Source organism: Heteronotia binoei, chromosome 17 (assembly GCF_032191835.1).
Source record: "Heteronotia binoei isolate CCM8104 ecotype False Entrance Well chromosome 17, APGP_CSIRO_Hbin_v1, whole genome shotgun sequence".
NCBI lineage: Eukaryota > Metazoa > Chordata > Lepidosauria > Squamata > Gekkonidae > Heteronotia > Heteronotia binoei.
Genome location: NC_083239.1, coordinates 52670578 through 52694837, shown reverse-complemented (window position 1 = coordinate 52694837; position 24260 = coordinate 52670578). Strand labels below are relative to the sequence as shown.

General features: G+C 50.7%; 1 protein-coding gene across 1 annotated transcript in view; it reads right to left on the bottom strand.

Moving 5' to 3' along the window:
• The window catches only part of LOC132585898 (neuronal PAS domain-containing protein 3-like), a 67021-nt gene that overhangs the window by 29956 nt on the left and 12805 nt on the right, over positions 1-24260 (bottom strand). The window contains exons 4-6 of the mRNA XM_060257775.1: positions 22922-23003; positions 20710-20721; positions 18344-18433 (exon numbers count right to left, since the gene is read on the bottom strand). Of these exons, the coding sequence (XP_060113758.1) occupies positions 18344-18433; positions 20710-20721; positions 22922-23003 (184 nt within the window). The remainder of the gene's footprint in view (positions 1-18343; positions 18434-20709; positions 20722-22921; positions 23004-24260) is intronic.

The following is a 24260-nucleotide window of genomic DNA, read 5'->3' as shown; positions in this document are numbered from 1 at the left end:
AACTTTCCAGGCTTTTCCCTGTGCTGAACAGAACTACGCAAAACAGTAACTTCTGCACACAGAATACTCCGAAAGAGAAGAAAGCAGGCCAGTTGAATCAGGGAGACATTTGGAAAGTCGAGAAAGAAGACGCACCTCGCTTGCTCTCAGCTATCTCCCTCTGGCTGTCGCAGCTGGAGGGTTTATGTTTTGATTTTTCACACCATTTTTTTTTTTTTTAAAAAGAGCCCGGATCCCTTTGTTTTTCCTAAAGAGCCCGGATCTCATTGTGGCATTTCCATGCTGCCGTTCTCCTTCACAAACCGTCCAAAAGGTGAGCGGCGGTAATTAAAATTACCCGATTAAAACACACACGCGTTATCAACGAGATTAAAAGAGAACCAATCTTACATATTGCCTTCCTGGAGTGTCCTAGCAACAGGAAGGTGGGGAGAGAAATGCCAAGCCGGGATCAATACAGAACTGATTGCTATACGCCTAGAATTCAGGGTGGGCTTTCCTTCTTTTCAAAAAAAAGGTGGATTTGTCTCATGCCGAAACAACGGCTCCATTTTATATAAATCGAATAAAATGAAAAATTTTCGTTTCTAGCAATCCAATGCTGAATTGCCCGGCTGTCCTGAGCCTGGTGTAAACGGGCCCGAATGTGGACTGCATTTTGTGGGTCTCACGTTCCAGTGTCCACAGCGTTGTCCGCGCATACATGATAGGCACGGCGCGTTCTCCGCGCACTTGCGGCAGCTGCCTCCAGCTGCTGTTCTAAAGAGAAACACCCCCCCCCCCCGGCTGCTGCCACAGCCACCCTCTCCCTGCAAAAGAACACCCCCCCCCCCCGCGCTGCACTGCCGTGACCTCCACGCCACCCCGCCTTCTGACCCCGGCGCACCTGATTACTATGCAGACGGTTGGGGAGAAGCCACACGGCTTGATTTGAATACGAAAGGTCAACGCTTCAGGTTAACATTTCCCACATCATAATGAGGGGGGGGGGAGAGATCAATAAATAATAATGCAGAGGTATCGCCTGTCCCTTGCGCATGGGGTCAGGTGCATTTAAAGGAGGCAGCCCTCATTACAGATGCGCCAGCCGCATCTAATTTGAAACAGCGCAGAAAAGGAACAAAAAAAATAATAATTTAAGGATGGGAGAAGAATGCAAAGACCGGCAGCCGCTTATAGGTTCCAAGAAGACGACCACGACTGCAGATTTAGACCGCGTCCTTCTCTCTGAATCAGAGTCTCAGAGCAGCTTACAATCTCTTTTATCTCCTTCCCCCACAACAGACACCCTGTCAGGTGGGTGGGGTTGAGAGAGCTCTCACAGCAGCTGCCCTTTCAAGGACAACTCCTATGAGAGCTATGGCTGACCCAAGGCCATTCCAGCAGGTGCAAGTGGAAGAGCGGGGAATCAAACCCGGTTCTCCCAGATAAAAGAGTCCACACACTAACCACTACACCAAAATGGCTCTCCCTTTAGAGGAAGATATTGGATTTATACCCCACCCTGTACGCTGAATTTCAGAGCGTCTTATAATCTCCTTTATCTTCCTCCCCCACAACAGACACCCTGTGAGGTGGGCGGGGCTGAGAGAGCTCTCCCAGAAGTTGCCCTTTCAAGGACAACTCCTACGAGAGCTCTGGCTGACCCAAGGCCGTTCCAGCAGCTGCAAGTGGAGGAGTGGGGAATCAAACCCGGTTCTCCCAGATAAGAGAGCTGTGGCTGACCCAAGGCCATTCCAGCAGCTGCAAGTGGAGAAGTGGGGAATCAAACCCGGTTCTTCCAGATAAGAGTCTGCGCGCTTAACCACTCCACCAAACTGGCTCTCACAAGCACTTTTAAGTAGGGCTGCTAGCCTCCGGGTGGTGGTCGGTGAGTTACAACCAGTGTTCCCTCTAAGCTGAGTTAGCATGAGCTAGCTCACAGATTTTTAGCCTCTGGCTCACACATTGTCTTAGCTCAGGAAGGAGGACCCCAGAGCACACGAATTGATGCAGTAGCTCACAGCTTTCACGCCAGTAGCTCACAAAGTAGAATTTTTCCTCCCAAGACTCTGCAGCTTAAAGGGGAACATTGGTTACAACTGGTATCCAGCTGACAGAATCAGTTTGCCCCCCTGGAGAAAATGGCTGTACGGCATTCTACCCTGCTGAACTCCCTCAGCAAACCTAAATAGGCTTGGGCCAGCTCCAGGTTGGGAAAATATCTGGCGATTTTGGAGGCGGAGCCAGAGGGGGCGGGGTTTGGGGGAGGGGAGGGGCTTCAATGGGGCATAATGTCATAAGGCCCAGCAGGGCTTTTTTTGTAGCCTTTGCATATTAGGCCAACCCCCCCCTGATGTAGCCAATCCCCCAAGAGCTCAGAGGGCTCATATTCCAGGGCCTACTGTAAGCTGCAAGAGGATTGGCTACCTCAGGAGGGTGTGGCCTAATATGCAAAAAACGTCCTGCTACAAAAAAAAAGTCCTGCGACCCATTTAAAGCAGCCATTTTCTTCAAGAAATCTGATTTCTTTTGCCAACTGTCAACTCTACCCCCATATCTCCAGGAATTTCCCACCCCCAGAGCCGGCAACTCTACTTCTAAAGCAGGGGTCCCCAACCCCTGGGCCACGGACCGGTCCCGGACCGTGGCCTGTTAGCAACCGGGCCCATGAGTTGTATAAGTATTGCATTATATATTACAATGTAATAATAATAAGACGGCGACGACACTGGATTTATATCCTGCCTTCCACTCTGAATCTCAGAGTGGCTTACAATCTCCTTTATCTTCCTCCCCCACACAGACACCCTGTGAAGTAGGTGGGGCTGAGAGAGCTCTGACAGAAGCTGCCCTTTCAAGGACAACCTCTGCCAGAGCTCTGGCTGACCCAAGGCCATTCCAGCAGCTGTAAGTGGAGGAGTGGGGGAATCAAACCCGGTTCTCCCAGATAAGAGTCTGCACACTTAACCACTACACCAAACTAATAGAAATAAAGTGCACAACTGTATCATCCCAAAACCATCACCCCGGTCTGTGGAAAAACTGTCTCCCACAAAACCGGTCCCTGGTGCCAAAAAGGTTGGGGACCAATGTTCTAATGCAGCGGTCCCCAACCTTTTTAGCACCAGGGACCGGTTTTGTGGAAGACAATTTTTCCATGGGGGGGGGGGCATGGTTTCGGGATGATACAGTTGTGCGCTTTATTTTGGTGTGATGGTTAAGTGCGCGGACTCTTATTTGGGAGAACCGGGTTTGATTGCCCACTCCTCCACTTGCAGCTGCTGGAATGGCCCTGGGTCAGCCATAGCTCTGGCAGAGGTTGTCCTTGAAAGGTCAGCTGCTGTGAGAGCCAGTTTGGTGTAGTGGTTAAGTGCGCGGACTCTTATCTGGGAGAACCAGGTTTGATTCCCCACTCCTCCACTTGCAGCTGCTGGAATGGCCTTGGGTCACACATAGCTCTGGCAGAGGTTGTCCTTGAAAGGGCAGCTGCTGTGAGTGCCCTCTCAGCCCCACCCACCTCACAGGGTGTCTGTTGTGGGGGAAGGGGATAAAGGAGATTGTGAGCCACTCTGAAATTCGGAGTGGAGGGCAGGATATAAATCCAGTGTCGTATTATTATTATTATTATTATTACATCGTAATATATAATGAAATAATTATACAATTCACGGCCCGGCTGCTAACAGGCCACAGACCGGTGAAAAATGTCCAGGCAACACCCACTGCAATATTTATTCTTTGTTTCCTACAATATATATCCAACTTCAATGCATTTCCCGTTCTAAATTTTTCTACTGCGCGTTTCTCCCATTTGGCAATTCTGTTTTGTCACACTGTTTGTCGTCTTGTATTGTTGTTTCGGTGTTCCCTCTATTTCTGCAACCCAGGTTTTTTGACTGGTTGTGTGTTATGAAGCGGCTTTTAAACGATGTAACCCGTCTTGAGCTTTTGCGGAAAAGGCAGACTAGAAACAAATAACTAAATCAGAAAGACGGGGATATGAAAGAGAGGGAGGTGTCTGTCCAAAAAGTCGTGGTTAGAGCCTGAGGGCACCCTTGGAATTATGACACAGGGCTATGGGCCCAATCTGAAAATGGCTGCCCCAGGAGGTGGAGGCCAGCCCCAAAATATTAGGGAGTGAGGCTGTTTATAAGTTGAAAATAGCACCTCTACAACATTTCAGGCAGACGCCCCGCCTGACAGGGTTCTGCATGGCCAATCAGCAGCCTTGCTGGGCAAAAGCTCCACCTGACCCCGCCCACTCTCAAAATGGCTGCCCCAGGAGGTGGAGCCAGCCCCAAAATGTCAGGGCGTGAGGCTGTATATCTCAAAATGGCTGCCCCAGGAGGCGGAGCCAACCCCAAAATATCAGGGAGTGAAACTGTATATAAGACGCCCTGCCTGACAGGATTCTGCATGGCCAATCAGCAGCCCCGCTGGGAAAAAACCTCCACGTGACCCTGCCCACTTTCTGAAAGCACTAGGTGGGTGTCACGGTGCCCCCTGGGTTAGGGCGCTCCAGGAGAGCCAGACTGAAAGGAAGTTCAGGAGGCCTGTTGGACTCTGCACCAGCAGGTTTCCGTTTGCGCTGGGGTGAGAACGGGCAGGCCTGAAGAAGCTGAATACTATGGGATGCCGGAGTCACCTTCCTCCCTGCCCCCCCTCAGCACGCACAGACACACAACATGCGCTCCCCCCTCCCTTCTCCCACGGCCCGAGGCAAGGTCTTCCCCATCACAATTTAATGCTGTATCAAAGGGTCTTTTCTCCTTGCCTGGAGTTTGCTTCGGGTCTCGAATCTTTGCCAGAGAACAGGTTGAAAGGGCCCGGTTTGTAACTGGGGGCCTGGGGGAAGGGGGGGTGGGGAATGAATCTTGAAAAGAGCAGCCGTCCCCCCTCCCTTTCACCACACCCCAGCCAGATTTTTTTTTGGGGGGGGGAGTGGAAAGGCAAGCAAGGGGAAACGGTGGCGGTGGGGAGAAAACAGAGACTCAAAATCGTTAATTGGCACTAAATCATGTCTCTTGCGCCAGGGTAAATAAAAAGGGCAGGCACAGTCAGGAAGATAATTTAAGGCTGTTTTACAACACCCTTTTATAATCCCTATAATGGTGGTCCTGCTGTGTTGATTGGGGGGGGGCAGGGATATTCTCCCCTCCGCTTTGATTCTTATTTATGGGGGGAAGAGAGTGGGGCCTTCGAGTTCACAGAATCCCAGAGTTGGAAGGGGCCCTAGAGGCCATCTAGTCCAACCCCCTGCTCCATGCAGGATCAGCCTACAGCATCCCTGACAAGTGTTCGTCCAGCAGTTGCTTAAAGACTGCCAGGGAGGGGGAGCTAACCACCTCCCTGGGTAGCCGATCCCACAGCTGAACAACTCTTAACTGTCAAAAAGATTTTCCTAATAACCAGTCAGTACCCTTCTGCCCTTAATTTAGACATGTGATTGTGATTAACTCTTGGAATTCACTGCCACAGGAGGTGGTGGCAGCTACAAGCATAGCCAGCTTCAAGAGGGATTGGATAAACATATGGAGCAGAGGTCCATCAGTGGCTATTAGCCACAGGATACTGATGGAACTCTGTCTGGGAAAGTGATGCTCTGTATTCTTGGTGCTGGGGGGGGGGGCACAGTGGGAGAGCTTTTAGTGTCCTGGCCCCACTGGTGGACCTCCTGATGGCACCTGGTTTTTTGGCCACTTTGTGACACAGAGTGTTGGACTGGATGGACCATTGGCCTGATCCAACATGGCTTCTCTTATGTTCTTAACAGTGGGCGGGCTTCTAGTGTCCTGGCCCCATTGCTGGGCCTCCTGATGGTGCCTGGTACTTTGGCCACTGTGTGACACAGAGTGTTGGACTGGATGGACCATTGGCCTGATCCAACATGGCTTCTCTTATGTTCTTAACAGTGGGCGGGCTTCTAGTGTCCTGGCCCCATTGCTGGGCCTCCTGATGGTGCCTGGTACTTTGGCCACTGTGTGACACAGAGTGTTGGACTGGATGGACCATTGGCCTGATCCAACATGGCTTCTCTTATGTTCTTAACAGTGGGCGGGCTTCTAGTGTCCTGGCCCCATTGCTGGGCCTCCTGATGGCGCCTGGTTCTTTGGCCACTGTGTGACACAGAGTGTTGGACTGGATGGACCATTGGCCTGATCCAACATGGCTTCTCTTATGTTCTTAACAGTGGGCGGGCTTCTAGTGTCCTGGCCCCATTGCTGGGCCTCCTGATGGTGCCTGGTACTTTGGCCACTGTGTGACACAGAGTGTTGGACTGGATGGACCATTGGCCTGATCCAACATGGCTTCTCTTATGTTCTTAACAGTGGGCGGGCTTCTAGTGTCCTGGCCCCATTGCTGGGCCTCCTGATGGCGCCTGGTTCTTTGGCCACTGTGTGACACAGAGTGTTGGACTGGATGGGCAATTGGCCTAATCCAACATGGCTTCTCTTATGTTCTTATTAGTTCTCTCCTGTGCTGCCAACAGGAACAGCTCCCTGCCCTCCTCTAAGGGACAGCCCTTCAAATACTTACAGAAAGCAACCATGTCCCCGCCCTCCACCTCCTCTTCTCCAGACTGAACCTTCCCAAGTCCCTCAGCCTTTCCTCCTAGGGCTTCTTGGTCTCCAGGCACCTGATCGTCCTTCACAAAGAGGAATTTTTCTCTCTCTTGCAAAAGGCTAGGACTCGAGGGCCTCCAATGAAGCTGATGGACAGAAGGTTAAGAACATAAGAGAAGCCATGTTGGATCAGGCCAATGGCCCATCCAGTCCAACACTCTGTGTCACAGAAGAACATAAGAGAAGCCATGCTGGATCAGTCCAGCACTCTGTGTCACAGAAGAACATAAGAGAAGCCATGCTGGATCAGTCCAACACTCTGTGTCACAGAAGAACATAAGAGAATCCATGTTGGATCAGGCCAGTGGCCCATCCAGTCCAACACTCTGTGTCACAGAAGAACATAAGAGAATCCATGTTGGATCAGGCCAATGGCCCCTCCAGTCCAACACTCTGTGTCACAGAAGAACATAAGAGAAGCCCTGTTGGATCAGGCCAGTGGCCCATCCAGTCCAGCACTCTGTGTCACAAAGTGGCCAAAACCCCCCCCCAGGTTCAGGATGAATAAAAGGAAATTCTATTTCACACAAAGAGTGGTTAAAATGGGAACTGTGCTACCAGAGGGTGTAATGATGACCACAGGAATAAATGGGGTTAGATAGATTCACAGAGAAGAGATCTTCTATCATGGTGACTGAGGGGAACCCCCAAGATCAGAAGCAGTCAACTTCTGAATAACTCTGCCAGGAGGCAACATCAGGGGAAGGCCTCTGTCTTTATGCCCTGTTTCTTTCCCCTCCAGAGGAACTGGCTGGCCACTGTGTGAGATAAGATGCTAGACTAGATGGACCCTCACTGGACTGATCCAGCAGGGCTCTTCTGATGTTCTTCTCAGGGGAAGGCCTCGGCCTCTCTGCCCTGTCGTTGGCCCTCCAGAGGAACTGGTTGGCCCCTGTGTGAGACAGGAGGCTGGACTAGATGGACCCTCACTGGTCTGACCCTGCAGGGCTCTTCTGATGTTCTTCTCAGGGGAAGGCCTCGGCCTCTCTGCCCTGTTGGCCCTCCAGAGGAACTGGCTGGCCACTGTGTGAGACAGGAGGCTGGACTAGATGGACCCTCCCTGGTCTGATCCAGCAGGGCTCTTCTGATGTTCTTATTAAGGTCTCAACCTCTCTGCTCTGTTGTTGGCCCTCCAGAGAAACTGGCTGGCCACTGTGTGAGATAAGATGCTAGACTAGATGGACCCTCACTGGACTGATCCAGCAGGGCTCTTCTGATGTTCTTCTCAGGGGAAGGCCTCGGCCTCTCTGCCCTGTTGTTGGACCTCTAGAGGAACTGGTTGGTCACTGTGAGACAGGAGGCTGGACTAGATGGACTCTCACTGGTGTGACCCAGCAGGGCTCTTCTGATGTTCTTTTGAAGGCCTCTGCCTCTCTGCCCTGTTGTTGGCCCTCCAGAGGAACTGGTTGGCCACTGTGTGAGACAGGAGGCTGGACTAGATGGACCCTCACTGGTCTGATCCAGCAGGCTCTTCTGATGCTTTTATGATGGCCTAAACAGAAGAGATACATGCTGCTAACCCAGGAATGCTGCTAACCCAGAGGGGGGATTCGAACTTTGGTCTCCCAGATCCTATCCAACACTCTTAAGCACACCTGTATCACACTGGTTCCCTTTTGCCTCCTTCCCTTCACTTTACCAACTTCCTTGTGTCAAATTTTACCTCGGAGCAGAGACTGGGTGTTTCCTGGAACCTCTCAAATGCCACCCCAATTTCAGCTGCTGCAGCAAAAGAAACAGACGTGCACCCCTCACGTGCGACTTCTGTGAACGGCTGAGCATCCTTGCTTCAATGGCTATTCCCGCCCCGCCCCCCCCCCCCTGTGCATTTTGCAGGGAAAGCAACAGGTGGCAACAGCAATAGGGCTATGAGCCAAGACCTTGGAGTTCTCTTCCAGAATCTCGGAAGTGTTTGTGACTCAGCTGGTTTCGAGCAAAGGGGTTCTGGCAGCCGGGAAACCCGGGTTCTAGCATGAAACTTCTGAACGAGGATTAGCAGGAGGCATTCAGTGAAGGAAATGAGGACTCTCGGCCTCCGTCTCTCACCTAATGGTGCTAAACCCAGGCAAGCAGACAGGGGGACGACGGTGCGCCCCCCTGCCTCCGTTTCCTCTGCTGCAACGTCTGGAGACAGGGACAGGGACAGACAGGGCTCTGGTCTTTGCAAACAGCATACCTCTGAAAGGGAGGCTCGCGGACAGAATCCAACAACAATCACTCACGTCCCGCCTCCCCCCATTCCTGGGCCGGGCGCCAACCGCTGACACCTCCTGAGCAGCCCAGCAGCTCTGCTCCAGAGGGGGTCCCCTGCCTCTCCCCACTGCCCCTTCATCCTGCTCCCATTGCTGCAGGGGAAAGGGAACGCTGAAAAAGGAGAAATAGGGGGGGGGGGGTCTCCGTTCAGCTCTGCGCAGAGAGAAACAGCAAGGAGGGATCGGCTGGACCGGAGAAGGATCCTCTCTGCTTAGAGCCCACCCTCGGCTCCCCCCTTCTCCCCCCTTCAAATCCAGGCCTCGTTGTCAAGGGGGAAAATAAAAGAATATGGAAGAAGAAGAAGAAGAAGAAGAAGAAGAAGAAGAAGAAGAAGAAGAAGAAGAAGAAGAAGAAGAAGAAGAAGAAGAAGAAGAAGAAGAAGAAGAAGAAGAAGAAGAAGAAGAAAAGGAGGAGGAGGAAGATAGGGAGGGGGAGGAAGAAGAAGACGAGGAAGAAGAGGAGGAGAAGGAAGAAGAGGAGGAGGAGGAAGACAGGGAGGGGGAGGAAGAAGAGGAGGAAGAAGAGAAGGAGAAAGAGGAAGACGGGGAGGGGGAGGAAGAGGAGGATGAAGAAGAGGAGGAAGATGAAGAGAGGGAGGAAGAAGAAGATATTGAATTTATATCCCTCCCTCCACTCCGAAGAGTCTCAGAGTGGCTCACAATCTCCTTTCCCTTCCTCCCCCACAACAGACACCCTGTGAGGTGGGTGGGGCTGAGAGGGCTCTCACAGCAGCTGCCCTTTCAAGGACAACCTCTGCCAGAGCTATGGCTGACCCAAGGCCGTTCCAGCAGGTGCAAGTGGAGGAGTGGGGAATCCAACCTGGTTCTCCCAGATAAGAGAGCTATGGCTGACCCAAGGCCGTTCCAGCAGGTGCAAGTGAAGGAGTGGGGGAATAAAACCTGGTTCTCCCAGATAAGAGGCCGCACACTTAACCACTACGCCAAGCTGGCTCTCCAGTTCTTAAACGAGTTGCCAGGTCCCCCCAGCTACTGACAGGGAACGGGAGGCCATAGGGTTGCCAGCTCCAAGCTGGGAAACTCCTGGAGATTTGGGGGTGGAGCCTGGGGAAGACAGGGACCTCAGTGGTCCACAATGCCACAAAGCCCACCCTCCAAAGCAGCCGTTTTTTCCAGGGGAACTGATCTCTGTTGTCTGGAGATGAGCTGTAATTCTGGGGGATCCCCGGGGTCCATTTTGTAGAAAAATAGGTGGCGGAGCTCATTAGCATAATTTATTAGCATATGCCACCCACCCCCAGCCAAAAGCAACCGACACAAAAAAGGAGAGCCCCAGACAAAAGAGGCCTGCTTGGGCTGGCTAGAGATTCAGCCAGCCCAAGCAGGCCTCGCTGGCCTGGGGCTCTCCTGGGCCACCCTCCCCCCCCAGGTCAAAAGGTCAGAAGCCACCCGCTGCCCAAAATCACATAAGAAGTGGAGAAAGGGTGGCGTGGGCTTCTCCAGGAGTTAATGAGGCTGCTGGGGATGTGGCAGAGCTCCTGGTGGCTCTCCAAATCCAGGGATTGTTATGCAGCTGCACCTTCTATGCAAAGGACAAGGTAGGTGGGGAGGAAGAGGGGGAGCCCTCAGAAAGGAGCTCCTGCTGAATCTGAGGCCATGCAGAAAAGAAACCCCAAGAGTCTTTCTGAGCCCCCTTGGGTTTGGCAGGCAAACCGCCCCAGAGAAAGAGAACCGATCAGCCTTCCCGCTTGAAGCTCCGGCGATCTAGACCTGAACCCCCCTGCAAATGCTGGATCCAGAGGAAACTAAAAGGCCCTGGTGCAAATCGTCCCCAAGGGTTCCTGCGCCCCTCAAAGCCTTCTGCTTTTGCATTCCCTGGCAAGATCCGGCTTTGCACTGCATTCTTCCCCCTCACCCCGCCGCAAAGTTCTTGCAATAATCAATCAATCCCTGCTTGGAAGCCCAGCCCGATCATCCATTACCAGGCAAAACCCCCTTCGTTTGCGGTGGAGATAATTACCGAGATTAATTATTCATGCGGTAAAGACCCAGAAGCCGCACGGGGGAGACCCGACAGGCCGAGCAAAGGGCCATGCTCCGGGAGGTGAGCGGGCCTTGCGTTTCTTGCTCCGTCTGAGACTCGGGAATCGTTCAGCGGCAGTGGAAAGCGTGTGCTTTGTAGCTAAATTGGATGGATCAGGTAAAAGATTTGCAACCCCCCCCCCCCCCCGCAAGAGCCAGTGCTAGGCTTTTGGGCGCCCTAGGTGAATCACCCACTAGCTTCCCCCACCCCCATTATTAAAAAATATAGGGAAAATGAAGAGCACAAAACTTTAAATTTTTCACATTTTCAGTTTACTGATTTTTAATTTTAATTTTTTTTTAAAAAAAATGCAATACGTTATTTAAAAATTGAGAGAATAAACGGTTGCCGGCCAAGCCAGGAAGGAGGGTGGCGGGATAGGATGAGGTGGGAGACCAAGTCGCCCATCGGGGAGAGGGGGGTGGGCTTGGCTTTGTTGAGGGCAGCTTGGTGATGAGAGAAGACGAGGTGACAGCGGTCAGGAGCCAAAGTCATGCGTCTGGGAGGGGGCACTAAGCCAGGTGGCGCCCTAGGCGACTGTCTACTTTGCCTACTCCCACGCACCGGCCCTGCCCCCCCCCCCCCCAATATCTGTCACACTGAAATGGTGGGTTATTCCCAAGTGGGGGGGGGGCTCAGTTCTTGGGCGAGACGCATTTGGGGGGATTTTGGCGAGGAAAAGCCAGTTTAAACACCCAAACGACATCCACAACCGATTCCTGCATTTGAGCATCAGAGAATAAGAAACCATTCATGGCCTCCAAGACTGTTCCTTCCCTCCTCCCTTGGCAAAATGTTGCTTCAAGCCGGAGACGGATGAGTTTCTCCCCCCACCCCAGAAAATGAAAGCCAGCTTGAAAAAGGAGCTCTGAGTTACTCGCTCACAGCTTACTTTCGCCTGTGGTTCAACAGGTTTTCTATGTTGTTCCCAAAACCTATGCAACCTCTTTGACCAGCAGGGTGTGGGGTTAATGGAGACAGAGAAAGTGCACACGTCTGTAGAACATGATGATATTGGATTTATATTCCGCCTTCCACTCAAGAGTCTCAGAGTGGCTCACAATCTCCTTTCCCTTCCTTCACCACAACAGACACTCTGTGAGGTAGATAAAGATATTGGATTTATATCCCGCCCTCCACTCCGAAGAGTCTCAGAGCGGGTCACAATCTCCTTTCCCTTCCTCCCCCAAAACAGACACCCTGTGAGGTAGATGAAGATATTGGATTTATATCTCGCTCTCCACTCCGAAGAGTCTCACAGCGGCTCACAATCTCCTTTCCCTTCCTCCCCCACAACAGACACCCTGTGAGGTAGATGAAGATATTGGATTTATATCCCACCCTCCACTCCGAAGAGTCTCAGAGCAGCTCACAATCTCCTTTACCTTTTCCCCCCACAACAGACACCCTGTGAGGTAGATGAAGATATTGGATTTATATCCCGCCCTCCACTCCGAAGAGTCTCAGAGTGGCTTATAATCTCCTTTATCTTCTCCCCCCACAACAGACACCTTGTGAGGTGGGTGGAGCTGAGAGAGCTCCCACAGCAGCTGCCCTTTCAAGGACGACTTCCACCAGAGCTATGGCTGACCCAAGGCCATTCCAGTAGCTGCAAGCTAGAAAAATTGTTCTGGACCAGGGGTGGCCAAACTGTGGCTCTTTCACACAAATATTGTGTGGTTCTTGAAGCCCCCACTGTCCCACTGGTTGGCTTGGAGAAGGCATTTGCCTTTAAATCACTTCTCCGAGCCAAGCCAGCCAGCAGCTTGGAGAATGTACGGTATTTAAAATTAAAGTTGCTTTCCTTCCTTCCTTCCTTCCTTCCTTCCTTCCTTCCTTCCTTCCTTCCTTCCTTCCTTCCTTCCTTCCTTCCTTCCTCCCTCCCTCCCTTCCGGTTTTCAAACATCTGACTTTATTCTATGTGGCTCTTACATTAAGAAAGTCAGAGTGGCCAAACTTGCTCAATGTTAGAGCCACAAACAATGAACATCAGATGTTTGAGAAAAGGAAGGAAGGAAGGAAGGAAGGAAGGAAGGAAGGAAGGAAGGAAGGAAGGAAGGAAGGAAGGAAGGAAGGAAGGAAGGAAGGAAGGAAGGAAGGAAGGAAGGAAGGAAGGAAGGAAGGAAGACAAATAGATGGGAGAAGGTGGAGGTAGAAAGAAAGCAATTTTAACTTTAAATACCTTCTCCAAGCCACCAGCTGGCTTGGCTTGGAGAGGTGATTTAAAGAGAGAAATGCCTTCTCCAAGACAGCCAATGGGGCGGTGGGGGCTTCAAGAGCCACACAATATGTGTGAGAGAGCCACAGTTTGGCCACCCCTGGTCTAGGAGCAGCCATATTTAAGCAGGGGGTGGATAAAGATGGGCGGGTTCCAAGAAACGTTCATCTTCTTGCCTCTGTTACCAGACTCCGATGTATTTAGTACATTTTTATCTGGCCCGTTTTTACCAGAGAAACAGGCGTGGTTTCCCTCTCCTGCATTGATCCTTACAACAACCCTGTAAGGTCATATGACATATGGACATATGAAGCTGCCTTATACTGAATCAGACCCTTGGCCCATCAAAGTCAGTATTGTCTACTCAGACTGGCAGCGGCTCTCCAGGGTCTCAAGCTGAGGTTTTTCACACCTTTTGCCTGGACCCTTTTTAGTTGGAGATGCCGGGGATCGAACCTGGGACCTTCCGCTTCCCAAGCAGATGCTCTACCACTGAGCCACTGTCCCTCCCGCCGTGTCTTAGACCCACAGACACAAATAGACACAAATTATATAACTATAATTTCAATACAATACTAGAACAATGAACAAGAGAAAGCAGTGACACGTAACTTCAGCAGAGCTCACAAAGGACCCAATTATTCAGTGAGCAACTCAAGACTGCTGAGATACTGCTTGAACAAGGCCGCAAGTAGTGGCAACTCCCCACAGAGAAACGAAGAAGTTCTCCAAAAACATTTTAACTTTTACATATATTCTTTGTTCTAAAAAGGATAATTACCTATAAGATAACAAGGCAAGAGATTTAAGAAACTTAAAGCAAGGAAAACAGACTGGATTTTTAAGAACAGAGATCAAATTCATTGAAAAACAAATCCTTGCGGGGGTGGGGGGCATCCCCACTCTTCTTTCACTGCCAGTCCTAAGGGATTACCTGGTCAGCCTCAGACAAAAAGAGAGGGAAAAGGGGTGAGGAGCACCCATTCCCTCTGCCTTTCAATAGCACATCTCCAGAGCCCTCCTACCCAATCATCTTAAAGGTAGGCTGAAACTTATGCATGCCTCCTGGCCTCTCGAAGAAGTGCACTCACTGGGAACTACTTCTCTTGTTTGCTGGCTGGCAGTATCCTTGCCCACCTGAACATCCTTTAATATAACAATATGGCCTTTATGAATTATAACAAGCAATCAAACACAAACTTTCCCCCCCCCCTTGATTTCTTGATTAATCCTTTATGAAGAAAACATTCAAGACTTAATAAAGACTTAATAAATAAATAAGGTAGCCAGTTGGATGTTGCGGTTAAGAGCGGAAGCCTCTAATCTGGAGAACGAAGTTTGATTCCCCCCCTCCTCCTCCACGTGCAGCCAGCTAGGTGGTCTTGGGCCAGTCACGGTTCTCTTAGAGTTCTCTCAGCCCCACCCGCCTCACAGAGCGTCTGTTGTGGGGAAGGGAATTGTAAGCCACACTGAGACTCCAAGTGAAGGGTGGGCTATAAATCCCATCTCTTCTTCTTCTAGATTAAGCTCAGAGAGAGTAGGCAGGGCCTGAGATCAACCAGGGAACTTTGGATCGGTGCCTCTCTTAGAATCATAGAGCAGGAAGGGACCTCCAGGGTCATCTAGTCCAACCCCCTGCACAATGCAGGGAACTCACAAATCCCTCCCCCTAAATTCACAGGATCTTCATTGCTGTCAGATGGCCATCTAGCCTCTGTTTAAAAACCTCCAAGGAAGAAGAGCCCACCACCTCCTGAAGAATCCTAGAGTTGGAAGGGACCTCCAGGGTCATCTAGTCCAACCCCCTGCACAATGCAGGAAACTCACAAATCCCTCCCCCTAAATTCACAGGATCTTCATTGCTGTCAGATGGCCATCTAGCCTCTGTTTAAAAACCTCCAAGGAAGAAGAGCCCACCACCTCCCGAGGAAGCCTGTTCCACTGAGGAATCGCTCTAACGGTCAGGAAGTTCTTCCTAATGTTGCGCTGGAAACTCTTCTGATTTAATTTCAACCCATCGGTTCTGGTCCTACCTTCCGGGGCCACAGAAAACAATTCCACCCCATCCTCTAGATGACAGCCCTTCAAGTACTTGAAGATGGTGATCATATCACCTCTCAGCCGCCTCCTGTCCAGGCTAAACATGCCCAGCTCCTTCAACCTTTTTTCATAGGACTTGGTCTCCAGACCCCTCACCATCTTCGTCGCCCTCCTCTGGACCCGTTCCAGCTTGTCTACATCCTTCTTAAAATGTGGTGCCCAAAACCGAACACAAGACTCCAGGTGAGGTCTTACCAGAGCAGAGTAAAGCGATACCATCACTTCACGTGATCTGGACACAACTTCTGTTGATACAGCCCAAAATTGCATTCGCCTTTTTAGCCGCCGCATCACACTGTTGACTCATGTTCAGTGTATAGTCCACTAAGACCCTTAACCTTCACACTGCTTACACACTGGCAAAAATAGTCATCTAAATCTGTCCGCACATATCCCAGAGTCCACGCAGCAGTTCCTACACACTGTCAAGCTACACAACTGAACAACACTTTAGACTTCGAACCAGGCCTCATTTTGGGCAGGAGCTCACAGGAGCGGAACTCTGGAACCTCTAAATTTTTATTGTGCTCTTTCTTTCTTATCCCCCCCCCTCCACAATACTTGCTCCTGGGCTCGATTATTCAACCCCCCTGTGAGAATTTTGCTGAACTCTTAAGATTTGACAAACTTTCTAATATTTTCCCACACACACAAAATGGGAAAATAACCAAAACGTATCAAGCAGACAGATGGAAATCTTCCTCATGCCACATAGGAGAAAGTACTTTAAAAAGTGTGATGGGATTAAGGTTTTATTATGACAATGATAATTCAAGAAGCATTTTAAGGTAGATGCTGAGCTGATATAATTTAGACCACCTTTTGGTGATGTCAGGAGTGTGTGGCATAGGCAAATGAATTATGCAAGAGCCAGTTTGGTGCAGTGGTTAAGTGTGCGGACTCTTATCTAGGAGAACTGGGTTTGGTTCCCCACTCCTCCACTTGCACCTGCTGGAATGGCCTTGGGTCAGCCAGAGCTCTCACAGAGTTGTCCTTGAAAGGGCAGCTTCTGCCAGAGCTCTCTCAGCCCCACCCAACTCACAGGGTGCCTGTTGTGGGGGGAGAAGATAAAGGAGATGGTACGCCGCTCTGAGACTCTGATCCAGAGAGAAGGGCGGGGTATAAATCTGAAGCCTTCTTCAAATGAGTTATACTAATGAGTTCCGGCACCTCTTTTTCTACGAAATGAGCCCTGCTCAGGACTCCCAGTGGTCCCATCCTGCAGAAACCACAACCACCATCCAGTGTTTGGTTTTAAATAGGCTTCGGTATTCCGAGATGTTTCTAAATCACTTGTCTGCATTGGTTCTCCCCACGGCTCGCACGAGCCACAGAAAGCAAAGCCGGCCGTCACTCTTCACGGCCGCAACTGTTCCACGTGTGGATAAAGATCGCAGCCCCTCTCAAAAGAACATAAGAGAAGCCATGTTGGATCAGGCCAGTGGTCCATCCAGTCCAACACTCTGTGTCACATAAGAACATAAGAGAAGCCTTGTTGGATCAGGCCAGTGGCCCATCCAGTCCAACACTCTGTGTCACAGAAGAACATAAGAGGAGCCCTGTTGGATCAGGCCAGTGGCCCATCCAGTCCAACACTCTGTGTCACATAAGAACATAAGAGAAGCCCTGTTGGATCAGGCCAGTGGCCCATCCAGTCCAACACTCTGTGTCACATAAGAACATAAGAGAAGCCTTGTTGGATCAGGCCAGTGGCCCATCCAGTCCAACACTCTGTGTCACATAAGAACATAAGAGAAGCCCTGTTGGATCAGGCCAGTGGCCCATCCAGTCCAACACTCTGTGTCACATAAGAACATAAGAGGAGCCCTGTTGGATCAGGCCAGTGGCCCATCCAGTCCAACACTCTGTGTCACATAAGAACATAAGAGAAGCCATGTTGGATCAGGGCAATGGCCCATCCAGTCCAACACTCTGTGTCACATAAGAGAAGCCATGTTGGATCAGGCCAGTGGCCCATCCAGTCCAACACTCTGTGTCACATAAGAACATAAGAGAAGCCATGTTGGATCAGGCCAGTGGTCCATCCAGTCCAACGCTCAGTGTCACACAGTGGCCAAACCCCTCCCCCCCAAGTGCCATCAGGAGGTCCGCCAGTGGGGCTAGGACACTAGAAGTTCTCACACTGTGGCCCCCCCAAGCACTGCCCCAGACATAAGAACACAAGAGAAGCCATGATGGATCAGGTCAATGGACCATCCAGTCCAACACTCTGTGTCACACAGTGGCCAAAAAACCCAGGTGCCATCAGGAGGTCCATCGGTGGGGCAGGACACTAGAAGCCCTCCCACTGTGCCCCCCCAAGCACCAAGAATACAGAGCATCACTGCCCCAGACATAAGAACACAAGAGAAGCCATGATGGATCAGGTCAATGGACCATCCAGTCCAACACTCTGTGTCACACAGTGGCCAAAAAACCCAGGTGCCATCAGGAGGTCCATCGGTGGGGCCAGGACACTAGAAGCCCTCCCACTGTGCCCCCCCAAGCACCAAGAATACAGAGCATCACTGCCCCAGACATAAGAACACAAGAGAAGCCATGATGGATCAGGTCAATGGACCATCCAGTCCAACACTCTGTGTCACACAGTGGCCAAAAAACCCAGGTGCCATCAGGAGGTCCATCGGTGGGGCCAGGACACTAGAAGCCCTCCCACTGTGCCCCCCCCAAGCACTAAGAATACAGAGCATCACTGCCTCAGTTAGAGAGTTCCAACGATAAGCTGTGGCTAACAGCCACTGATGGTCCTCTGCTCCAGATGCTTATCCAGTCCCCTCTCAGGAGGACTAGAAACCTGCTCTTAACTTTTAAATCAAAGTTACAGCCGAGATTCTCAGCAGCTCTAAGACGCTAAACAGAAGTCACATTTAGACTATAAGGGGTCAGCCGCAGCGATTCTGGACGGGCCAAAATGTTTCCGAGATAACTTTGCCACTTCCCAAACTCCAAAAAAACCCCCACCACAATCAGTTTAGCTATTCTCAGCGCAGCCTGCCCGGTTGCATTACTCATGCTCTGTACATCTGGCCGTGAGAGAGCGGGATTCTATTTTCCAGCTCGCGCATGCATTATTCACGGTTTAGTATACAGCTCACACAATTCCTACCTGAGAGAGCCCGAGGTAAATAGACACCGTCTCTGAGATGTAAAGGAATTTTCCCTCTTGGTTCAGCACAAACACGAACCCGTCCAGGGACTGAGGAGAGAAAGAACAGAAACATCTTTTTTAAAAAAAATAAAATAAAATAATGCAGGTCACTTCGCCCCTCAGGCAGAGAGGAGGAGGAACTGCATGTCACAAATTCAAGTGTGTGTATGCGTGTGTGTGTGTGTTGGGGGGGGGGGGACTTGTATGATTCTGCTCAGAAACTAAGGGTGTGTGTGGAGGGGCGAGGCATCTTATAATGTGACTAGAAGCCACATCCTAAATCTGTGCCGGAGATGTGGTTTGATGCCCGTGGGCAGTGTTCCCTCTAAGCTGAGTGGATGCGAGCCACCTCACAGTTTTTAAGCCTCCGGCTCCCACATTTTTTGTCTTAGCTGACGAAACATGGCCCCAGAGCGCACTAAATTATGCAGCAGCTCACAACTTTACTGCCAGTAGCTCATGAAGTAAAGTTTTTGCTCACAAGACTCCACAGCTTAGAGGGAGTATCATCCGTGGGCGTCATAGGGCCTGTCAAAAACAATTTTTTTAGAAACGGGCGAGGCCAAACAGAGCTCCTGCCCATTTGGCTCTTAAGAGTTGATGGGCTGTACAGATTAAAACAGAAGAGCCCCATGGCACAAAGTGGTATAGCTGCAGTACTGCAGTCCTAAGCTCTGCTCACGCCCTGAGTTCGATCCCGGCGGAAGCTGGTTCAGGTAGCCGGCTCGAGGTCAACTCAGCCTTTCCATCCTTCCAAGGTCGGTAAAATGAGCACCCAGCTTGCTGAGGGGAAAGTGTAGATGACTGGGGAAGGCAAGGGCAAAGCACTCCATAAAAAGCCTGCTGTGAAAACGTGAGAGCAACGTTACTCCAGAGTCGGAAACGACTGGTGCTTGCGCAGGGGACCTTTCTTTTCCTAATGCAATATAGCAGCTCCGTAGCGCAGAGTGGTAAAGCTGCAGTACTGTGGGTCTGAACTCTCTGCTCACGACCTGAGTTCGATTCCCGGTGGAAGCTGGGTTTTCAGGTAGCCGGCCCAAGGTTGACTCTGCCTTCCATCTTTCTGAGGTTGGTAAAATGAGTCCCCAGCTTGCTGGGGGGGAAGTGTAAAAGTCTAGGGAAGGCAATGACAAACCTCCCCGTAAAAAGTCTGCCGTGAAAACGTTGTGAGAGCAACGTCACTCCAGAGTTGGAAATGACTGGTGCTTGCACAGGGGACTACCTTGACCTTTTACAAATTAAAATATCCAAAGGGCTGGTTTTATTCTCTCACTCTTTCCCATTGTATTTTTAAAAAACTAGTCCTCTCATCCTCTGTGCTTATGTGCATGTGGCTGGCTCCGCCTCCTGGGGCAGCCATTTTGTGATTGCGCCCACCACCCTGTACCAGAATTCCAAAGGTATCCGCAGGGTCACAAAGACTGGGGACCCCTGGTCTAGATTCAAGCCACTGTTTGCCCATGATGCAAATCGGGTGACCGCAGAAAGTCACACTCTTGACCTAGCCCAGGGGTGTCGAATTCATTTAACAAGAAGATGAAGGAGATACTGGATTTATATCCCGCTCTCCACTTCAAAGAGTCTCAGAGCGGCTCACAATCTCCTTTATCTTCCTCCCCAACAACAGACATCCTGTGAGGTGGGTGGGGCTGAGAGAGCTCTGACAGAAACTGCCCTTTCAAGGACAACTCCTACAAAAACTATGGCTGACCCAAGGCCATTCCAGCAGCTGCAAGTGGAGGAGTGGAGAATCAAACCTGGTTCTCCCAGATAAGAGTCCGCACACTTAACCACTACACCAAACTGGCTATGAGGGCCAGATCTGACATAAATGAGACTTTGTTGGGCTGGGCCGTGTCTGTACCTATTTAAGTTTAGGTAGCGGAGATAAAATTGTATAAAGAACATAGACAAACACAAATATATATATTTTAAAGAAACTTAAAACATGCTTAAAACGTTAGCACTCATTGGTCTTAAAGATGGGGAAATTCTGGGTCTTTCCTTCCTTCCCCAGGGGACTGGGAGGAGGAGGAGCCTCAGCCAATAGAAGGCAGAAAGACTTGGCTCAGTTGTTCTGCTGTGCAATTGAGAAAGCCTGGCAAAGCAAACTCTCCCTCTCCCACTGCCTTCCCAAGGGAGGAGCCTCAGCCAATGGAGAAAACAGAGGCTTTGCTCTGTAGCTCCTGTGCGATTGAGCAGGCCTGGCAAATCAAGCTGTTATGCAGAAGGAAGCAAGAGAGAGGGAGAAGGAAGCAGATGACAGCTGGTTGCTTGGGGGCCTGATAGGAGCCCTCTGAGGGCCTGATTCTGGCCTAGCCTACCTCGTAGGGTTGCTGTGAGACAATGAAAAGGGCAGGGGGAGAATCATGCGTATCTCCCGGAACTTTTCTGGGGAAGGGTGGGATAAAAACATATTAAACAAACTGTGGAAATAATGGTTTTATATGCAAGTGTTTTCCCTGCAAGTAGAGCGGCTCATACAATAAGAGCCAAGGACGCCAAAGCGTGAACCTGACTAATCAACATAATGATTAATTGTAGATTAAGCCCCCCCCTTGATTAATTAATTGGTGGGACGAATAGCAATCAGAGACTCCTGTGCTTTGAAGGGTCTCTGTCACTTTGCAGGTGATACCTCCTCCCCCCCCCCCCCCCAAGTTGGCACAACAACATTGCAAATGCGGAAGTGGTTTCTGCAGGCTGAATTGTCTCTCGCACGTAAAGGTGGAACGGGGCGGGATGGAGAGGAGGAGAAGGGAGGGGGGAGACTCTGCCGCTTTATCCCCTCCTCCGTTGAGGTTTTGCATTTACAAATTTATTCCAGCTTCAAGCAATTGGTTACATTATGCCAGTAAAGGTTCTGTGACTATAGATCGGTTGAACAAAGCAGGAGTCAAGTTGCACCTTTAAGACCAACCCATTTTATTTAGCACGTAAGCTTTCGTGTGCTCTTGAGCACACTTCATCAGACGAGGAATCCGGCACAGTGAGCAAAGCCATACAGAGCTGAGCAGAGCCATACAGAGCTGGTAGGCAGTGGCCCAGAATGCAACATGGTACAGCGTATGTTCTAAATAAAAATTGGTTGGTCCTATAAAGGTGCGACTTGACTCCTGCTCTGTTCAACTGCTTCAGACCAACATGGCTGCCCGCTTGGATCTATCTATATAGAATGGTTAAAAAGCGAGAGAGCTGTTGAGTTGAGGGAGGGAGGGAGGGAGGGAGGGAGGGAGGGAGGGAGGAAGGAAGGAAGGAAGGAAGGAAGGAAGGAAGGAAGGAAGGAAGGAAGGAAGGAAGGAAGGAAGGAAGCTTTATTGTTCTCCAGTTTTCTCTCAAGACAGTGCGCTCTGGCTATAAGAAAGAAAGAAAGAAAGAAAGAAAGAAAGAAAGAAAGAAAGAAAGAAAGAAAGAAAGAAAGAAAGAAAGAAAGAAAGAAAGAAAGAAAGAAAGAAAGAAAGAAAGAAAGAAAGAAAGAGGGAGAGAGAGAGAGAGAGAAACGTCAACTGCGGGGTGACATGATAGAGGTTTACAAGATAATGCATGGGATGGAGAAAGTACAGAAAGAAGTCCTTTTCTCCCTTTCTCACAATACAAGAACTCGTGGGCATTCAATGAAATTGCTGAGCAGTCAGGTTAAAATGGATAAAAGGAAGTCCTTCTTCACCCAAAGGGTGTGGAATTCACTGCCACAGGAGGTGGTGGCGGCTACAAGCATAGACAGCTTCAAGAGGGGATTGGATAAAAATATGGAGCAGAGGTCCATCAGTGGCTATTAGCCACAGTATGTGTGTGTGTGTGTGTACACACACACACACACACATATATTGGCCACTGAGTAACACAGAGTGTTGGACTGGATGGGCCATTGGCCTGATCCAATATGGCTTCTCTTATGTTCTTATGTCTGGGGCAGTGATGCTCTGTATTCTTGGTGCTTGGGGGGACATAGTGGGAGGGTTTCTAGTGTCCTGGCCCCACTGGTGGACCTCCTGATGGCACCTGGGGTTTTCTGGCTACTGTGTGTCACAGAGTGTTGGACTGAATGAGCCATTGGTCTGATCCAACATGGCTTCTCTGATGTTCTTATGTTCCTGCTACAAAATGAAGCCCTGATGTATTTTGCAATGTTCGCTCTTGCAGTCTGCCAGTTGAGCCCAGCAACTCAGACCTGTGAGCAATGACAACCCTGCGTTTCTCTCCCATCTTAAGCAGGTTCCTCTGGCTCAGAGCCTGGTGGTTTCAGAGTCCCCAAAAGGCCCCTGGAAGCTCCTCGAATAATACAGCAACCCCTGGAAATTCCCTTTGTGAGCTGGCGAAAACTGAAGAAAAACCCCTCAACTGGAGATCGGCCAAGGAGCTTTCTCCACGGAGCTTGCCGGGAGCGGAGAGAGCTTGATAAAACTGAAAAGAGGAGGCTGTGAAGAAGAGCCACGGCCAAAAGCCCCCCCACAACTGTTCCAGAAAACAGGAAGCAGCCCCCCACCCCAGGGCAGCCCAGAACGGATGCCTGGGGCAGCCCCCTTTGAAACTCGCCATGGCAAACTTCACCAGGCGCCAAGAAATGCCCGTTTCGGATCCCTCGCCAAAACTCCAACTTTGGTGAACTTCGGAGGAGCTGAAACAGGTCCAGAAAAGGAGGGGGGGCCCAGGCAGGTTTTCATGGCTCCAGGTCAGGATTTCTGCCTCAATGCAAAGTTCCGTTCCGCAAGGGAGCGGGCAGGATTCCAGCGGGGAGGGCCGGCAGCCACTGCGGCTTCCGCCCAGGCGTGGGGCTCGGCACAGAGAGCCGCACGCTGCAACCGAGGGCCAACATCACAAATGATTCTCCAAACACACCTCACCCCAGCCTGGTTTTCTTTTCCTCTTCAAAAGCCACTTCGCGCGGGGGGAACGGACGCTTTAACTTGCTGTGCATATTTTTCCTGTTCCATGTTTAAAATGCACCCAAACACCCGCCCAGTTTAAAATGCTCCCAAGCACCCATTGGAATGGTGCAGAGCTGGAGGGGAGGGATGATTGGCACAATGAAAGAGAACTTCTGGCTTGCAAATGATTCCCCCCCCCCTCCTTTCCTGTCCTGGTGCAATATCATTTGGCTCTTAAGAATCTTTTAAAAAATAAAACAAACATCAGGTTTCTAGTCCCTATGAAGATGATGGTATTGGATTTATATCCCGCCCTCCACTCCGAATCTCAGAGCAGCTCACAATCTCCTTTCCCTTCTCCCCCCACAACAGACACCCTGTGAGGTGGGTGGGGCTGAGAGAGCTCTCCCAGAAGCTGCCCTTTCAAGGGCAATCTCTGCCAGAGCTCTGGCTGACCCAAGGCCATTCCAGCAGCTGCAAGTGGAGGAGGGGGGAATCAAACCCAGTTCTCCCAGATAAGAGAGCTATGGGTGACCCAAGGCCATTCCAGCAGCTGCAAGTGGAGGAGTGGGGAATCAAACCCGGTTCTCCCAGATAAGAGAGCTCTGGCTGACCCAAGGCCATTCCAGCAGCTGCAAGTGGAGGAGTGGGGAATCAAACCCGGTTCTCCCAGATAAGAGAGCTCTGGCTGACCCAAGGCCATTCCAGCAGCTGCAAGTGGAGGAGTGGGGAATCAAACCCGGTTCTCCCAGGTAAGAGTCTGCCCACTTAACCACTACACCAAACTGGCTCTCAGTTGTCTGACTGTAACTATGAGCTTGAAAAATGCACAGGCAGCACCTGGGTGGGAAGTCCAGGGGCTTGGAGAGGCACAAGGGGAGGGGACATTGCCAAAGAACTTGAGGGCATCCAACGTAGCTGATGGGCAGTCGGCTCAGGAAATACTTCTTTACGCAGAGTGATTGAAATGGGGAATTCGCTGCAAGGGGATTAGGGACGGCTGCAAG